At 44.7% G+C, this 20228-nt stretch overlaps 1 protein-coding gene across 1 annotated transcript in view; it reads right to left on the bottom strand.

Annotated features, from left to right (window-relative positions):
- The window catches only part of PRKCH (protein kinase C eta), a 157227-nt gene extending 137817 nt beyond the window's left edge, over positions 1 to 19410 (bottom strand). The window contains exon 1 of the mRNA XM_034769164.1: positions 18725 to 19410. Coding sequence (XP_034625055.1) covers positions 18725 to 19087 — 363 coding nt within the window. The 5' untranslated portion in view covers positions 19088 to 19410. The remainder of the gene's footprint in view (positions 1 to 18724) is intronic.
- Positions 19411 to 20228: the final 818 nt, after the last annotated feature.

Here is a 20228-nt window from a genome sequence, read left to right as displayed (position 1 = left end):
AATACAGGGCTCCATTTTCAGACATTCATGCAGACTGTTACCACAAAGAAACCCCAAAACATCCCATAACTGTTGCCATGTGTATGTGATTACCCAGTTTGCATGTGCAATCACAGTAAATGTGCGTGCAAAACAACTGCACACGCCATTGAACACACACATGTCTGAAAGTAGGCCCAGAGTATTTGTTCTCATGACAGACCTTCCAGGGGCTTTGACAAAGGAAGACTCAATTTGATTTCTCCTGCAGACAGTGGTGTTTAGTCAAGAAACTCTGCTGGCTAATTGTTTAGTAAAGGAAGGGAGACTCAACTCTTAACAAGAGAAAGACATGAATATCCAATGGCTTGTGCAGCTGTTGAAACCTCAACCCTCTTCATTAAAAAGACATACACCTGCTTGCTCACTCTCTTCACCCTTCCCCCCGCCCCCCAAGAGGTTTGGAATGTATCTCAATTAACTCAGTATACGGTGGCAAAAAAACCAGGGAATTGCTACATTCGCTATTTCCAATAAAAAACTAAATAAATTAAAGAAATAATTAAAAGAAAATACAGACAACTGGCATGTGGGCAGACTTTCCAGAACAGAAACAATTGAAATACCACAAGAAAAAAAGTACGTTTGTGGTGTTTCTCAGTACTAAAACAGCACGACAAAGCCTGTGCCCGACTCTCTTGTGGAAGGAAGTGCATGGGTTTGTGGATGAATTTTGGGTTTAGGGCAACCCAGAATTCTCAGACACTGCTCATCCCAAATAAAGGCCTACTTTCCTCCAGGGTCCCCATTGGAGGTGTGACCCTTTGACTTTCTGTCTGGGAAGAAACAGAAAGCTTGTTCATTTGGCTCCAGAGGAAACTCCAGAAATAAATGGAGAAAGAGGGACACAACTGCTAGGAGGAGCAGCAGCAGTAACAGGGTTCTTGGCCTTGAGGCACTCTCCTTTGCTTGAACTGAGTTTTAATAGCACATCTGAGCAAGCCTAGGAGTCATTCACAACTTTAAAGCTTACATTGAGCAACAAGGACTGTATTAAGATCTAAGGGTCTTCTGTACAAGACATTGCTTCTATAGTGTTGGACATCTTGTAGCTGCTAGCCACACGGCCACCGCCATTGCTACCCATGGATTTATAGCAATGAAAGACTGGAGAAATAAGACCTTGATGTCTACATCTTTACCGCTGGTGAATGTAACTCATGTGATTATGGAGTCCTAGGATATTTGCAGATGTTTACATCTTGAATAAAACTAACATTTCTATTGTGATCCTACTTAATTTCCTTGGGTACTTAGTACGGCTTTGTTCTTGGATACAAAATTCTGGAAGACTATTATGGTAATGATTACAGGATTATGGTATAATCTTATATTTGTTGGGATTTCTTTTTATACAAATCTCTGTTAACTCTCAGAAATAGACTCTATGGCGGTTTCTAATCAGCCATTGCATTTAATTCACTTTGGTCTATTGCTGCCATTCCATTTTTGCCCAGTAGTTTTTCTTCTGTTGGGAAAATAAACATTCACTAAATACAGTAACAAACATGTAAGCCTACTGAATTCCCCAGATTTGGTCACCCAAATTGTTCATGCCACAGGGAGAAAGATGAAAGGTCTCCCTTTAAGCTAATGAGGTGATACTCCAATAATGTTTAAGAGACCTGACTGGCTTTTGCCAAGCCCAGCATCATCATCTTAATTATAGCAAAAATTAAGGTTACCATGGTATATCACAGTTTACTGAAAAAGTGAAATTATTTAGTGTTTCGTACCTACAGTGATGGGCACAGAAAAAAAACCCAAGACAGACATATCTCTAAGCACTTTTATCTTGCAGGAAGGAAACTAGGGGCTACATGACGTGGAAACTAAAATGCAACATTTTAAAACAGTGCAAAAAGTACTGCTGCTCTGTTTAAAAAAGTATCTGGTGGATTTAATTTCCCCAAATATTAGCAGAATATTTAAGGAAAGGGTACAGGCAGTTACTACATGAACTACCAGTACTATATTCCAAATTGTATTTCTTGGATGGCAACTATTCAGTTTGTATATGTGCAGAGACCATGAATTTCAGCTATGATTATCACTTGCCTAGGCTATGCTTCCAGACCCAGTGTGTTATAACAAAATCTACCTCCGATATTGTGCTTTTCAGCCACAGTTCTCAAAGTGCAGCACAAAGGATGCAAATCTCACTATCCCAATTTTACAGATAGGGAAACTGAAACAAAGAGATTTTCTTAAGGTCACCCAGGAGGCAGGCTGGTAGCAGACAGCGGAACATAACCTAGGTCTCTTGAGACCCAAGACAGTACCCTATCTGACAAGACATAATGCCTTACAATTGCAAGGGCTTGCAATATCAATGAATACAATACACTTTTTGATTCCATAGAATCCCCCAAAGCCTGTGAGGCAAAATTGCTCTTTCCTCCTGGAAGAAAAAGCAAACCTCTCTCTTCCTAATCATTACAAAATACTGCTCTAGTTGCATTATCTGAAAATCTGTCATTGTTGCAATCCTCTGGGAAGAGGGTCCGATTTTGTGTACAAATTAATAGTTCGCTTATTATAGTTTTGGCAAAAGCGTGGGTTTCACGTTTCACATGATGGAGGAGAGGCATATAGGCCTATGTAGTCAGAAACTGTCTACAACGTTGCATATGCAATTCAGACCTGCAGCTGCACCCATTTAAAAGCCTAACTACATTATTAAAACCTCCCCTCAGCTAGCTAGGTATCTAAAAGGGAGCAATCAATTGCTATCTTTATCAGATGTTGGATTAACGTCTAGCTGACAATACGGGCTATGACGACATGGAGAGGTCTAATCATTTGTGCTTATGTGATTCTTGGCAGGTCATGGATTAATTACATTCTTTCTCTACTGCCAATTTTCTGGATTTGACTATATTACGGGATAGTCTGTATTTTGACTCCTCGTCCTTATAAAGTTGCACTATGATATCTCCTTGATAGCCCTCAAGAACATATTGTTAAAGCTGTAGCAACTTTTGGCCATCTCGCCTTTTAGACAAGGTGTTTCCAAAGATGGAGTACCAAGGAGTGTACTCCCCCAGCATTCCTGGGGGTATTATGTTTGCTCCTAGTCTATAGATCTAATGCCTACAGATGTTGCCACTCATTTGGGTGTCCTAATCACATTAGGTGTGGCTCTAGGAGACACAGTTAAGACTTTATTCAGTAACCAGAATGTAGGATAGGATTCAATATTCAATTGACAACATCCATGAGCTCCATTGTGCCATGTTTGGAAATATGATATTTCTATTCTACTCAATTTCTGTCCTACTTTCTTTATTTTTAAAAAGTTAAATCAGTGAAGTAGTTGTAAGAGAGTGACACCTAAAAAAGATATTAAACTGATAAGAACAGATACTACACTTGACCAGAGCTCGGAGAGCCGGGATATGCTCCATATTTCTACAGCAAAGATTAGTTTTAAAACATTCCTGGAACTTCAAAACTTAAGTTGTACAATAAGAAACTACTGTCAAAGCCCTCAGGCAATTTTTAGTACCCTCAACTCTGGGATCATGGTTATGTAGTCAAGGAAAAACAACAAAAGAGATGATCTCATTGTGCCTTTGCAAACTTATAGTCACAGTTACCACTCTAGTGGCTGTGTTCAGAGGGGAAGGGGCTAAAGAGGGCCTCCAGACTTCTGCAGGTCTGCTAGTGTACGTGAGCCTGATGTTCAACCTCCATTTGCAAAATGAGATAAGTCTGGTGTTAGTAATGAAAGCCCCTAACCATAGGGCATATGTCTACACTGCAATTAAAAATCTGCTGCTGGCCCATGCCAACTGACTAGGGCTTGTGGGGTTCGGGCTAAGAGGCTGTTTAATTGCGATGTAGATGTTCAGACTCGGGCTGGAGCTCGGGCTCTGGGACACAGAAATGGGAGGGACCCCATAACTTTGCATGTATAATTGGGATGTTTTCCAATATGCATTGCTTTGCATTTCTCAACATTGAATTTCACCTGCCATTTTGTTGCCCTGTCACCTAGTTTTGTGAGATCCCTTTGTAAGTCCAAAGCAGACTGCGAAGAGTTAACATACACTGAGGCTACTGAAGGACATACGGTTATTATTGCTAATCACATTCCTATGTGAACCCAGGCATTGCCAAACTGTGGAGTGGCCTGCAAAGTTCCAAGTGCAGCAGCCAATGCTCTCCTCTTTAATATGAAACTTTTGTCTGGGAACACAAGTTGCAGCATGCAAAGCTCCACCTTGATCCCAGTGGAAGATGGGTAGCGTTCATTGCCACGCCTCCATACTTCAGAGGAGAACTGTCATATGCTCTGCTTAACACCACTGGTGCCTGCTGTATTGTCACAGCAGCCCACAGTCTGTCTTGGTGTCAATACTTTATTTGATAAAAACACACACTTTTAACCCATAGCCTCCTAAACATTAGCTAGTAGAATAAGTGTAAATTCCACCCTGGAAGGAACGCTTCCCCATCTGGATGTCACTGCCATCATGTCCTTTACACTGTAATTCTGTCTCTTTCCTGCGGAGTGGACACAGCTCTTTCAGAGGTGCAATCTCCTACTCTGGGGTTCTCATGCCATGATTTTTTAAAAACCTCTAAATGCCAATTTAGAGTTATAGCCATAGAGACTTCATTACTAGAGGAGAGAAGTCTCTAGAGGACATTTTCATAAATCTTCTTTTAAAGGAAGGTGTTTGAATAACTTCATTGCTTTAAGATGCACTGAGTGCTGTAACATACAGCTTATAAACAAGATTAGATCTAGCTCTGTAAGTGGCATGTCAGATCATCCTGTTAATGACACGGGAAAAATAAATGCAAATGATATGGCTCCTTTGGCATCTGACAGATGATATAGCCATATGAAAGTCCTTAAGAACAGAAATTAAACACAAAGTACCACACAACTCCTACTATGTATAACATTTACTGAGCTATAGATAAGATTATAGAAATCAAGGGCCAAACCCTCAGCTGCTGTAACGAGGAATAACTTCATTGACTCTGAGCTATGCTGAATGACCGCAGCTCAGAACCAGGTCCTCACTCTGACTTAACTGACACTTCATGATGTAAAGATTCCTCTTACAGTAGAATAGTGCTTGAAAGGTTTTGGGGATGATCGTCTACCATGAATATTTTCAGCCACCTAATTAACAATCTTTTTGCAATAAAAAAGGTCTGAACAACTAATAACTGACTGGAAAATTCATAGCAAGAGATGGAAAGATCTGGTCCATTTGCAAGTGTCAGAACACCTACACTCCATGACTGCGGTGCAGCAGCAAGCCACAACAGGGTCTATTGTAAAGAGTGCAGTTCCTGTGGAAACTGTTGCTACATATTGTAAAGAGACGACCTGCCTGAAATACGGAGTGATATGGTTGTTGGTTAAAACTCTGCAAGTGCTCGCTAATTTACTGGCTAAAAAAAAAAGAATGCGTTTTTTGTCCTGTCTGTGATAGTCTATAGTTAAGCATCAGCTTTGGTTATTCTTTTCAATAACTGAAAAGATAAAATAGGCTGAACTATTTTTGCAGACATTTTTTCTGAACACAGTAAAATTTTGTTTTTTACATGCTCTGGTTGATGCTGACAGCTGTCTAGATCATGTATTAATGAGCCACGTGGTTTATAGTGGGGAGGTACTTATTTTATTGGGGCAGATTTTAGGTCATCAAAAGAATCTTTTGAATCGTTCTCCCCATAGCCTGTATACAGAACCCTGCATCAAAGGTTCTGTATAAAAAGCCAAGTTCAGTACCAGTCTTTCCTCCCCTAACATTGCTGCTCAAGGCAGTAGCAGCTGCTTCAGAGCCTGTTATTTAAGTGAGATGAGACATTGCTTGAAAAACAAGGTGCACAACAAATCTATTATTGATGCAACTCATTTTGTAGTAAGAGAACTAAGGTTACTTTTTTAAAGTACCAAAGTATATACTCATCTCCTCTATTGCTTACACAAATACACCCCTACGTGACAAAGGGAAATGCCAGAGTTACAGCAAATGCCAGAAACCCATTATGATCACTCACAAAAAAACAGCTATAACACGGCCTCCTGTGAAATAGCTTAACTGAATTTGGGGAGGGAGGCACCAGAAAGACACAAATTGACTTTTTTTCTTGATGAATGGAAGAAAAAAATTAAGTGGGTGGCCTGATCTTAGGGACAGAATTATGACAAATTCAGAACTAAGACCTCGATACAGCAAAGCACTTAAGTACATGGATAGTCCAAGTGACTTCAGTGAGACTACTCATGTTTAAAGTTACACATATGCTTAAGAGCCTTTCTAGATCAGGGCCTAAATGGTCAAAATTGTAGTAAGTCCCCCCCCCAATAGTTCTGATGTTGAAAACACTTGTGCACTGTTGATATTTTGGGCCAGTAGAAATACTTTCACACTGTATATTTCTCCACTGGTCTGGTCTAACCCAGGAAAATGAGTGGTGTGGGAAAACAGGTTAAGGTTTTGAACACCTCTTAGCACTTACCTTAGAGACAAAGACAGTGATATTTAAAAATGTATTCATAGAGGTTATAGACTAGTTAACCCTGGGGGGAACCTCCGATGGACTGTGATCAGCTAACACATTAAACCTTGTACTATGCTACATGCAGGTTCATATCTGAGAACACGTTAATATTAGTTATGTTAGCTAACATGCCTTAAAGCACATTTTCCTAGTCTAGACCTAGGCCATTTTGTAAACTTTCAACCAAATGATAAGTGTAAACAACTTCTGAGGGTCCAATCCTGAGTTACACAAGGGATTGAAAAATGTTTTGGAAGCGTGAGCAATGTAGTCTGAACTTCCACACTGTGCCTGAAGTTGCTAGAAACACCATTAGAAGAGTGTTTGAAAAGCTCCTGTTCAAATAAGACAGACAGTGAATATGTTCTGGAGAGACAACATTCTGTCTATAGCACAGAGAGCATGTAAGGCATGAACTCTTGTTAGATTTCACACATCAGAACACTGTAAACAAGTTTCTTCTGCTAATCCAACAAGATAACGTGCTCTAAAGATAAAGACATAAATTAAATGGGCCCAGTCCTTCAAAAAGACACCAATGCTGCAGTATCTGCACTGGCTTCCTATAGGTCTCCAGGCAGGGCCGGCGCAACCCATTAGGCGACCTAGGCGGTCACCTAGGGTGCTACAGTTTGGGGGGCAGCAACCGTGGCGGTATTTCAGAGGCAGGACCTTCCGCCGCCTCTGTGGGGGGCGGCATTTTGGGGCGGGACCTTCTACCGCCTAGGGCAGCAGAAAAGCTGGCTCCAGGTAGAGTTTAAGGTGTTGGCCATGACCTCAAGGGCCCTAAATCTCCCCTCCACAAGCCTTGCTGACACCCTCCTTTCTTGATTACCGTGGACAACACCACTATCCTGCCTGTCACTCCTGCCTCTAAGCATCTTTGACTCAGAACTCTCACTAGGTCCTCACATCCAGGTTCCGTCCAAATCTTGCCAATTCTTTCTGCCTAAAATCTTTAAGATACTCCCTTTCCTATCCATCCACACTACTAAAACTCTCATCCAGGCTCTCACTGTCTTACATCTCAATTTCTGCAACCTCTTTCTCTGCCCTTGACATATGCAATCTTGCCCAGCTCACATCCATTCAGAAAGCTACTGCTACGATCATTTTTCTAGTCTGTCACTGTAGTCCCATCACTCCTCATTTTACATTCCTTCACTGGCTCCCCCATCTCTAGTCCAAACATAAGCTACTTGTCTTCACAGCTCATCCCCCGCTTCCTATCCTCTCTCATTCTGTATCAAAAGGTCAGCTCCCACCTCCAACTGGCCAATGATGTCAGCCTCCATCACTCATTTACCTCTCCTATGCTGCCCTTCATGGTTGGGAAGAGCTTCCGGAAACCATCTGCAAAGCAACCTCATTATCTTTCTTCACAACCCCTCCTTAAAACTCTCCTTTGATGTCACACCTACAAAAAACTTAACAGCAGTTATGCTGCTGGGGTGTGGCGAGACCACTGCCAATCACCAATATTATCTCATTGTTTCCTGCTACTCCCCCATACATCTCTGTATTCATCTGTTGTCTTTGGTCTTATACTTCAATTGTAAGCTCCTGGGGGAAGGTACATCTTTTTGTTCTGTGTTTGTGCAGTGCCCTGCACCATGGGATCCTGGTCCCTGACTAGGGCTGCTAGGACGGGTCGGCAACCTTTCAGAAGTGGTGTGACAAGTCTTCATTTATTCACTCTGATTTAAGGTTTCGCGTGCCCATAATACATTTTAATATTTTTAGAAGGTCTCTTTCTATAAGTCTACAATATATAACTAAACTATTGTTGTATGCAAAGTAAATAAGGTTTTTAAAATGTTTAAGAAACTTCATTTAAAATTAAATTAAAATGCAGAATCCCCCGGACCGTTGGCCAGGACCCGGGCAATGTGAGTGCCACTGAAAATCAGCTCGCGTGCCACCTTTGGCACGCGTGCCCTAGGTTGCCTACCCCTGTGCTATGATAATACAAATAATGTCATCATCATCCTTGGACCTGCCTATCAGAGAGATCACTTTTCTCACTATGACATACCGGGCAAAGATACAGACAGCTAATAAAGGAGAAAAATCAGCTGGCTGGGTGTTCTCTGGGATGGCCCTAGGACACTAGAACTTGCTTTCTCCTTGGGATGAAACAGCCTGACTTGATGATCTTCCAGGCATGCTCCAAGGTTTGGAGGAAAGATGAAGGCATGTTCCTGCGCAGGATGAGGGGAGAGAGAGTGCTTTTGGTTTATTTTGGTTTTACATTTATTGGCTGGCTGAAATAATTTTTTGTCTCCTGCCAATTATTTGATGCTGTGGGCTGAACTGATTTTATTTGTTATTATTTATTGCTGCTGGGAGTAATTATAAATGTAATTATCTCTAGGGTGCTCAGTGCTTCTGCACTGGGTTTTTCACTATTGTTAAAACTACATTATTAATAAAGTGATGAACGAGCACCTAGACGTGATTCCAGTCCTGCAAACTAATCTGCGCACACAGATCCAAAGCCTGGATAACGTCATCGGGACTCCACAGGGATGTGGGGTTCTGCCTGCCAGATCAGGCTTGCAGGATCAGGACCTTGGTAGGGTCTACATTCATGTTTTACATACAACAGCTTTCACAGCCACAAGAAACTGCTCCTTCTATCTGGACAACACAGCAAAGCAGAAGTAGCCCCATTGAGGTCAATGGCTTCACTTGGATGTAAAGCTGGTGTGAGTCAAATTAGAAGCAAGTGTCAGGATTTCTGTTCCGAAATCACATCCCACAGATGACATGCGTCCAGCTAAAAACAAAAACTTTTTACAGACTGACATTTCACAATGAAGGGCGAAAGGCGGCGGAAGACATTCATTAGGATGGCCTTAAAAATAGATGCCAGAAAGAAGGGAAATTGATGCCAGAAAGAATGCAGAGAGCCTGACTTCTCTCTCAGCAGTTTTACACCACTAACTGTGTTAGTGTTACTCCTTATTTACATGGGGGATTGGATCAGAATCAGGCTGGAAATTAGGTTTCCAATCATCAGAAGAGGGAGGTTCTGGAACAGCCTGAATAGTGGGGGCAAACAACCTAACTGGTGTTCAGATGCAGCTTGATCCATTCATGAATGGGATTATATGACGGGGTTACCTGTGACAGCAAGGGACTGGACTTGATGACCCAAAAGGTCCTTTCCAGTCCTGTGTATGAGAGAGACATTTCACATTCTTTCCTGAAGAATGAAAAATAAGAAACTACTTAAATGGACTGTGACTCAGTAAGGCCACCTGTTCTTATCGCTCATGGCAATGAATGCCCTTGATGCTTGGGAAGAATGTCCCATCAAAATTCATAGAGTCACTGCCTTCTCCTCTCCCCAGGGCCTCCTTAAATATCTACCTCTGCCATGATGCCTACAAACCACCACTGGCAGCCACTTGCAACTACTTTGTCCACTGAGACAACTAATTTGTCCAGATATACCCAGACCCTCTCTACTGTTCCACCATCCACCCATGTGTCTGCTTATCCACCTATTGCAAACTGTCATAGCCCTAGACCAGGGGTAGGCAATCCATGGTACGCGTGCCGTAGGCGGCACACAAGCTGATTTTCAGCAGCACTCACACTGTCCGGGTCGTGGCCACCGGTCCAGGGGGCTCTGCATTTTAATTTAATTTTAAATGAAGTTTCTTAAACATTTTAAAAACCTTATTTACTTTACATACAACAATAGTTTAGTTATATATTATAGACTTATAGAAAGAGACCTTCTAAAAACGTTAAAGTGTATTACTGGCACATGAAACCTTAAATTAGAGTGAATAAATGAAGACTCGGCATACCACTTCTGAAAGGTTGTCGACCCCTGCCCTAGACTGTAAACTCTCTGGGTCACAGAATGTCTTTATTTTATTCACAGGTACATCAGCTAGCACAAAGGAGTGCTGACTGAAGCCTTTATAGGTTCTATCACTATGTAAAAGAGCAGCAACGATCATTTTCTTTTTCGTGAAATTTCTATACTGGCAAAAGCCCTAGTGTGGCTGCAGTTATGCCAGCAAAAGCACTTTAATGTCAATATAAGCTACGTCTACACTAGGAGAGTTTGCTGGGATACCTCTATCACAAACCTTTTCTAGTGTAAACCTTGCCTTAAAAATAAACCAGGATGTTTTTATTTGATCTTTGAATTTTTGACTAGTCTAAAGACTCTGCAGCCTGGAGCATGGTAATTATTGTTGGTAACCCACCACTTCAGATGTCTCCTTGATATTAAAAACTAAGATTTCACGCTAGTCAGAGGCAGCCTCGTTTAAAGGCTTATGATTATGAGCCATAATTGTTTGCTCGTAGGTCCCGGAATTTCCAAATGGGCTGAGATTTTGTGGACAGAGAAGCGTGGTGTTTGGTATGGAACCATTTACAGGAATACTTAGTGACTGATTTTATTTGATATCTCTTCCGCTTGTCCTTTTCCATGGTTACACAAAAGCTCTGGGGATTTCTTGATTGTATTAGCGAAGCACAACAACTCACTCAAGCATAAAACATGTATACTGTGCAAGGAGGAAGACAACTGAATTTCATTCATTCAGCTTAGTAAGGAGATACACTATAAACTGGTAGGTTTTCCAACCGTTCAATAGTCCAAGCCCCTTGGTGGCCCATTATTCCTGTAGCTCAAAATAAGTCAAAACCAAATTGTTTCTCAGAAATCACTCAAAATCAAAAACCCGGATCACGCTGGCTAAAACACAGCCTTACAAAAAAGCCTTTGTGGTATAGGGTTAATATAAATGCAAATGCACAGAGGCCCCATCAGATTAGACTACAAGAGTCCTACAGAACTCAGTTTTGTATAGAAACCTCCCCAAGGTGCGTGGTTAGCTTTTTTCTACTGTTAACCTAACCTCAGCTCCCTTTCTCAACAAGCAGCCTCTTCTAAAACAGTGACCAGGGGCTCAGGCCTGCAAACATTCATCCCAGAAGTGACTTTACTGACATGACTGGTCCTATTGTGTGAGCGTGTTCTGACCCCAGTACCAGATTAATAAATCCCAAACCTATACCCTTACCCTCTAACCAGGGTCTCCAATTAGTTTCATCAACATTCTCTGTGATCTAATTTGGTAACCTGGTATATAGTAGCAGGAAAGCCACCCTTTCTTTCTGTTTAGCTTAGTCAGTCTTCATCTAAGGCTACATCTACACTACGGGGGGGATCGATTTAAGATACGCAAATTCAGCTACGTGAATAGCGTAGCTGAATTCGACGTATCGCAGCCGACTTACCCCACTGTAGGGACGGCGGCAAAATCGACCTCTGCGGCTTCCTGTCGACGGCACTTACTCCCACCTCCACTGGTGGAGTAAGAGCGTCGATTTGGGGATTGATTGTCGCGTCCCGACAGGACGCGATAAATCGATCCCCGAGAGGTCGATTTCTACCCGCCGATTCAGGCGGGTAGTGTAGACCTAGCCTTAGATGAAAGTTGTTGCCACAGGGAAGGAGTGGCTATTTGATCCAACTCTGCAAGAAGCAGGTCACCCTGCCATTAAAGATGGGTAACAGACTGACTTGGATGGGTAGGCAAATACCCAATCAACTTTTTAAAACTTCTTTCTGAACCCAACAGTCAGATTTTGCCCATCATTCAACCTCTCGTTCACATCTCTCTTCACGGATTTAGAAATTGTATTAAGCTAATGTTAAAATTATATAATACATAGATTAAGAAAAGAGTGTCTGTACATCTGGGTATAGTGCTTAAATTATCCAAAAGGACAAAGGTTGGTTTAAAAGTAATACAATCTATATAGTACATAATCAGCAATACCTCAAGTAAGATTAATAAATTTTATGATACCATTTAGATATTAGCATCCACTTCTGCGAAGTCCACAATGACAACTGATGTCAGGAATTAGGCTGTCAAAAGCTACAAAAATCAAACTCACAACAACAAACCACCTATGCTCAGTAGCCTGAATCAGAAAGGTGCTGAGCACCCTCAACTTCCTACTGGCTCACAGTTTTGGGTCTTAAAACAACCATCCTCTAGGGCACCCCTGTTCACTGTGTCACCTCTCTGCCTATCTCGATTGTAGAAGACTTGGGGAAGGGACTGTGTCCTCCTTTGGGTCTTACACACCACTTAGCAGTTGATGCTTAATAAATAAATAATTATTATTCTACTGACCACATTCAAAACAAGGGCAAAACTTTTGTGTCTGCTACAAGAAAATTATAACCCTAGAAAAGGCTGAAGGAGAAATTTAAAAGGGTTTTTTCAAGGGAACGCAAGAAGGGTGAGGCTAGTTTTCACCCCCACTGCAACTAAGTGAACTGCTAACAAGCTACTGTGCAAATATCCATCATGGGAGCAGAAGGAAATAAGATTGTTAAGACATGCCAGCAGTTCCAAGCCCATCAATCTAATGGTCCATCTGTTGTGTAATTTCCACTAGTGGTTTTAGAGATGTTTAAGCAGATGAATCCCTTGCCTTCATACTATTCAAGATCAAAGCTAACAAAAAATTTGAGGTAGTTTAACAAGGCTGGTGAGTAAAAGTGCTGAAAATTCTAGGAGCTAAATCTATAGACTGACAACCTTTGTAACAATAATTAAATCACTCCCTAATAACTATGACAATTCAACGCTGTTCCAACATGCTCTTACAATTACTATTTGTCCATGCTTAAAAGTTACCGTACATCAGCTGCTACACAAGTCCCATAGGAATGAATGCTAAGTTATTTGGTAGTGATATTTTGGTACTAAGCTATTTGGCTATTGTAAACATTTCTCCATTCAGTTAAAACTTCTTTACTTTACATTATTTATGGTAGCGGTTTTCAAAACTTTTTGAGCCAAACCTCGGCTCCCACTTTGAGTTACAATTTTTGGTTGCGCCCCCCCCAAACCAGACAAAAAGAGAGGAGTCAGAGAGTGGAGGTGGAAATCCCTCCCCAAGTCCCACCACACCGGGCTGAATCCAGAGCTGCCTGGCGTTGCCACTGGGCCCCCAAACGTTCTTACGCTCCCCACCAAGGGACACACCCGACAGTTTGAAAACCTCTGATTTATTGTGTCTCAGGTCATGACTACATTACCACCTATGTCTGCAAAACGTATGTTGCTCTGCGGTGTGAAAAAACACATCCCTGAGCGACATAAGTTTTGTCGGCATAAGTAGTAGCATGCACAGCACTATGTCGGCGGGAAAGCTTCTCCTGCCAAGATAGCTACCACCGCTTGCTGGTGGTGGTTTAATTAAGTCGACGGGAGCGCTCTCTCTGTTGGCATAAAGTGGCTACACGAGAGATCTCACAGCAGCACAGCTGCATCGGTACAGCTATGCCGGCGTAAGATCTCTCGTGTAGACACAGCCTCAGTGTCATCCGATTGTCAGCAGAGGCACAAGTAAACGAGGCACCGTAGTTGAGCTACAAGCAAAATCCTTAGCCAAATGTCTGCAAAGCTCAATAAATGCTTTAAAATAATTCTTGGAGCACCAGGGTTGTAATCACAATGCACATCAGAACATAACAGCATCCAGAGTATAACGATGAGCTTGATTCTCCATTGCCTTGCACCTGGTGTAGCTGTATGCACCTGTGTAAAGCAAATGTAAAGTGCTGCCATTCAGGTTTGGCAGTTTTACACCCACTCAGCACCCAAAGGTACATGATAGTGGAGATAGCAATGCCCACTTTATTCATACGCAAGGCATGTTGGCACTTAACAGGAGACATTAATCAGACCTAAAAAAGGTAAACAAAAAAGAGAAAGAGAGCAGAGCCTCACTACAAATCTTCCCTATTAACATGCTCTGACGAATTTGCAAGATGAATGTCACACCTGCTTAATAATGAATATGCAATTACAGAAATATTCAGGTTGTAATAATATTTGTTTAGCTGAAAGGCTTTGGCAAATCAACCCATCCGAAGAGTTGAGACATAGGTAATTCTAAGAAGATCCTCCGAATATGAATTTCAACATACACCCCAAACAGAGTATTCCATTCTGATACCCAGCACTGGGACAACTCGCATACATAAAGTTACTCATATCTGTAAGAGATTTGGGGCCTAAATTGCTATGGATTAAGCAAATCATCACATATAATCACATTAACTGACAAGGACCAGTAGTAGTAACCTACTACTTGCTAAAGATGCCTTTCTTTCCACATCTGGATGTTCAAGCATCCTAAATTGTCTAATTGCAGACTGCAAGATTTGCACTGTGCACTATGCTTTCCTATGGCTTTCAGGAAATACTAGCCATTGATTAGTTAGATGCATCAAGGGCTACAATAATATTTTAGGACACCAGACCAAAAAGACTGTTAGTTCTTAGGCCTTGTCTACCCACAAAAGTTGTACAGCTTTTATTATACTGGTGTAGTTAAAGCAGTACAACCCCCTTTTTTAGCGAGGATGGTTATACGGATATAAAAGTGTTTATACCAGTATACGTTATGTCCACACAGGAAGGGGAATAAGCTATACTGGTATAAAGAACTTTTCATACACAGAATCATAGAAAGGTAGGGTGGAAGAGATCCCAAGAGGTCATCTAGTCCATTCCCCCCATTTTGACGCAGGACAAAGTAAACTTGGACCATCCCTGACAGCTGTTTGTCTAACCTGCTCTGAAAAACCTCCAATGATGGGAATTCCACAACTTCCTTTGGTAACCTATTCCAGTACACACCTATCCTTATAGCAAGAGAGATTTTCCTAATATATAAGCTAAATTCCCCTTGCTGCAGATAGCCCATTATTTCTTGTCCTACCTCCAATGAATATGGAGAACAACTAATCACCGTCCTCTTTAAAACATATCTGAAGATATGTTATATAAGAATTCTTCTATCAGCCTAGCTACAACTGCAGTGGAGGTTAGGCTGACCTAACTATGTTGCACAGGGCACGAAATTTTTCACAGCCCTCAGCAATGTAGAAAGGTCAGACTACATATTAGTAGCATCAACCTAGCTACGGGCTTGTCTTCACTATGGGGAGATCGACGCTGCTGCAATCGGTTGCAGCAGGGGTTGATTTAGCAGGTCTAGTGAAGACCCTCTAAATCAGGCGTGGGCAAACTACAGCCTACAGGCCACATCCGGCCGGTCATACCTATTAATCTGGCCCTCAAGCTCTCACCGGGAGCGGGTTCGGGGGCTTTCTGCGCAGCTCCCAGGAGTAGCGGCATGTCCCCCCTCCAACTCCTACGCATGGGGCAGCCAACGGGCTCCACATGCTGCCCTCGCCCCAAGCGTCTCCCCCCGCAGCTCCTATTGGCCAGGAACCACAGCCAATAAGAGCTGCAGAGGCGGCACCTGTGGACAGGGCAGCGCGCAGAGCTGCCTGGCCGCCCCTCCGCACAGGAGCCAGAAAGGGAACATGCTGCTGCTTCCGGGAGCTACCTGAGGTAAGCACCACCCAAAGCCTGCACCCCTGAGCCTGGTCCCCATGCCCCAACCCCCTGCCCCAGCCCTCCAAACCCCTCATTCCCAGCCTGCAGCATCCTCCTGCACTCCAAACCCCTCATCCCTAGCCCCACCCCAGAGTCCACACCCCCAGCTGGAGCCCTCACCCCTCTTGCACCCCAACCCCCTGCCCCAGTCTGGAGCCCCCTCCCACACTCTGAACTTCTCATTTCTGGTTCCACCCCAGAGCCCGCACCCCCAGCCAGAGCCCTCACCACCTCCCGCTCCTCAACCCCCAATTTCGTGAGTATTCATGGCCGACCATACAATTTCTATACCTAGATGTGACCCTCAGGCCAAAAAGTTTGCCAACCCCAGCGCTAAATCAACAGCAGAGCACTCTCTGGTTGACCCTCTGAGGTGAGAGTAAGGTAAGTCGACCGGAGAGGGTCTCCCATCGACACAGCGCAGTGACGATACCGGGGTAAGTAAACCTAAGCTATGTTGACTCCAGCTACATGAATAATTATTCATGTAGCTGGAGTAACACAATTTAGGTTGACTTACCCCGGTAGTGAACACAAGCCCTATGTCACTCAGGAACGTGGCAAATTCGCATGCATGAGAGATGTAGTTAAAATTATCTATGCCCTGGTGTAGACACCATTAGGTCGATGGAAGAATTCTTCTGTCAACCTAGCTACCGCCTTTCGAGGGGGTGGATTAACTACAGTGATGGAAAAATCCCTTCCATCACTGTGGCCAGTGTCTACACTACAATGGTGTAGCTGCAGCACCACATACAGATTTTGCACAGATATCTATGGGTTTGTAGCCCATACATTGGAGGAGGACTCGAGCCCTTTCACCTAAAACAAGTGTTATTGAAATAGACAACAAAACTAATAACCAATTTTAACAGAAAGATTGACAAGATGGGTGGGAACCACAATGCTGTCACACCACATGAGGTTCCTTCCTGATCTTATCTTTTCATCAGTCCATTATGTATTTCAGCTACTCATTCTACAGGGCAGGAACCTCACGCTTGACTGGAGAGCACTAAGCACTGTTGGTGCTGACAATAAATAAGCAGGATGTGTAGCACCAATGTTGTATTTTTCTATAGACACATAATGGTCTCTCTGGTACTTCAATACATAATGTTATTTCTCAGCCACTATGCTGAACTGAGAAAGGAAAGCACTGGCAGCTTCTCTTGTGATAAGATCCCGACATCTATCTTTTCTCTCTAGTGACACTTCTCTCTTCCCCATGTATCATCAGTCTGATTTGACTGTGGTGTTTTTTTGACTACGCTCACTACACTGTCTGGTCTCAACAAGTTATTAACTGTAATTCCTCCTGGGAATATCCAAACTCTTCTGCAATCTGTCTACCTGGAATGGTGTGTATTTTCATTCAGCATTTCTTGTTAAACTGTAAATTATTGCTAGATGGATACACTTCCCTTCCCCATATTCTAGTTCTGGAAATGAAAGCAGGAAATCCTTTAACTGACACGGAGGTAATTATTATGCACCACATTTTAAGAAAGATGTGAAAAAATTGGAAAGATTCCATAGAAGAGCAGCAAAACTGATAAAAGCTTTAGAAATCCTGACCTCTGAGGACAAGTTGAAAGAACTGAGCATGTTCAGTTTAGAGAAGAGAAGACTGTGGGGGGAATAAGGGGACCAGATAAGAGTCTTCAAATATATTAATGGCTCTTATAAAAGACAGTAATTAATTGTTCTCCAAATCCACCAAGGGTAGGGCAAGAAGCGATCCGCTTCACCTGCAGTAAGGGAAATTTAAGTTGGACAATAGGAAAAACTTGGTAACTCTAAGCATAGTTAAGCACTGGATCAGGTTTGAGGGAGGTTTTTGAATCCCTGTCACTGAATCCCCTTCACTGAAGAACAAGAACAAGCTACACAAACACCTGTCAGGGATGATCTAGGTATACTTAATCTGGCCTCAGCACAGAGGGATCCACGACTAGATAACCTTCTCAGGTCCTTTGAAGCCCTGCATTTCTATTATTCTGTATATCATCCATCATTCCATCGTTAGGGTTGAAACATGAACTATAGCTCTGACAGGTTTCGGAGTGGTAGCCGTGTTAGTCTGTATCAGCAAAAAGAACGAGGAGGAAAAATGCAAGTTGCAGCTACTTGGAAAGCGGGGGAAGCTGCAAATACTGATGTTTGGCTTAGGCTGTTATGTATGTGATTTATGCATGACCATGCATTGCCAAGTTCAACCCTATAACTGCTTTAAATTCAGGTGTATGGGTATGTGCGTACATAGATTTGTAAGGAAATGTGTCCTTCCTCGTGTGCATGTTTGCAACTAACTAGAAGCATACACATATGTATGAGAGTTTGTAGGTGTACATGCATAACCCACCAGTGAGTGTGCATTACTCACATATTCACAGAGAATACGAGTTTTTACAGCCCCTTGCTGGGGACCATGGGCTCTTGAGCTCATGTTTTTAACCCTGGAGGTCCCCAGTTCAATCTCCAGTGAGTTGGCCGACATTGTGGCCATCACAGATGCATCTTGTCGCACTTGCATGCAGAATGCACGTACCGGTGAGAATTCAAGTACATGTGTGAGCACAGAAATGTGTGTGCATATATACAGGCGCGGGCATATACATGCCAGTAGATGTGAGAGCACACACTGCGTGGGCAGCCCACGTCCCCGCGGAAGGACAGCTACTCACCCAGCCTTCGAAGCTGTCAGCATTACCCGTGGTGTGTAAGAGGTCATGGAAGCGCAGGGTGCAGTTGGCCACAAAGTCATCGTAGCCGATGGGGGTGTCGTGGAAGACGGCCAGCTCCAGCTGCCGGCCATCGGTGACGGGGGCGGAGAACTCCTCGTTGTAGGTGGGCTTGTTGGTCTTCTGCTTGGTGCTGGTCTGCCCCACCCGCACCTGGTCCACGCTCACGGCCACGTAGGGGTCCAGCAGCTGGTAGCCCTTCTTGAAGAGCGAGTGTCTCAGCGACCAGCGGGTGGGCTGCAGCCCCACCGCCTCGCCGATCCGCAGCTTCATGTACCCGTTGAACTTCATGCCCCCCCCGGCCATGGCACGCCGGCTGGGCAGCGAAAGGGGGAAGCAGAAATTGACAGCCGGGGCGGAGATGCTGAGCTCAGCAGCGGCAGTTCCTACTCAGTGGGGCAGGCAGCCCGCGCCTCTCTGAGCCATCCTGCCGGAGCCCGGTCCCAAGCCCCCTCCGCCCCCAACGCCAGGCGCACCCCTCCCCTGCCCGCCGGGACGCCAATCCCTGGGGGGCTCCGTCTGCAGCAAGCCCGCTCGGGTTCGCCTCCCGCGCGGAGCAGTCACCAGCCAGCCGCCTGCCGCCGCCGCAGCAGCTGGGTCTCCGCCCCAGCCGAGGCGGGCCCCGGCCGGGCTGCCGAGTCCCCGCAGCTGGCGCTCCCGGCCCTCCGCCGCAGGAAGCCGCCGCCCCCCACCGCCAGTTCCGCACCCGCCCGCCGCAGCCTCCCCTCAGCCGGCGCGGAAACTCGGGCGCCGCCGCCGCCGCGCGCGCCTGGCCCCGGGAGAGCGCATCGCCGGCCCTGCCCGTGCGAGCCAGGCGGGCGAGCGGGCAGGAAGCACCTGGGGCATGTGTGACAGCGCGGGGAGGAGCCTAGAACCGGCCCGGCCGGGGCTTGGCCGGAGCGGGGCGGGGCGGGGAGGCGGCGGGGCGGGGGGCCTGAGCCGCTCCCCACCGGAGCTGCTGGAAAAGCCGCTTCCCTTCGCCCAGCCAGCCCGGGGCAGGAGGGTGGCGGGTCCCGGGGTGATTGTTCGTTATAATCACCGCTGCCTGCTGTGTAACCCGGGGGTGGCCCGGTCCTGCCCTGCTTTCCCGGGAAGAGGGCGGAGGTGGGAGCTCAGCCAAGGGCTGGGAGCTTAGCGTGGGGAGGGGCAGGCACCTTGCACGGGCAGGCCAGGCCAGGCAGCGCTGTTGTACAGGGAGCACGGACTTGCTCCCACCCGCACGTGGAATAGGAGCATTTCCCGATCCACAGACCAGAGCGTGATCAACCTGGAAAGGCTAGTCAGCTCTGCCCTCCCGGCGTCCGTCTACACGCCAGCTCTGCCCTCCCTGGGTACGTCTACATGCCAGCTCTGCCCTCCCTGGGTTACCTGGGTACATCTGTGCCACAGCTAAACGCCAGCTCTGCCCTCCCTGGGTACATCTGTGCCACAGCTAAACGCCAGCTCT

Source organism: Trachemys scripta, chromosome 4, assembly GCF_013100865.1.
Source record: "Trachemys scripta elegans isolate TJP31775 chromosome 4, CAS_Tse_1.0, whole genome shotgun sequence".
NCBI lineage: Eukaryota > Metazoa > Chordata > Testudines > Emydidae > Trachemys > Trachemys scripta.
This window is presented reverse-complemented; position numbering and strand designations above follow the sequence as displayed.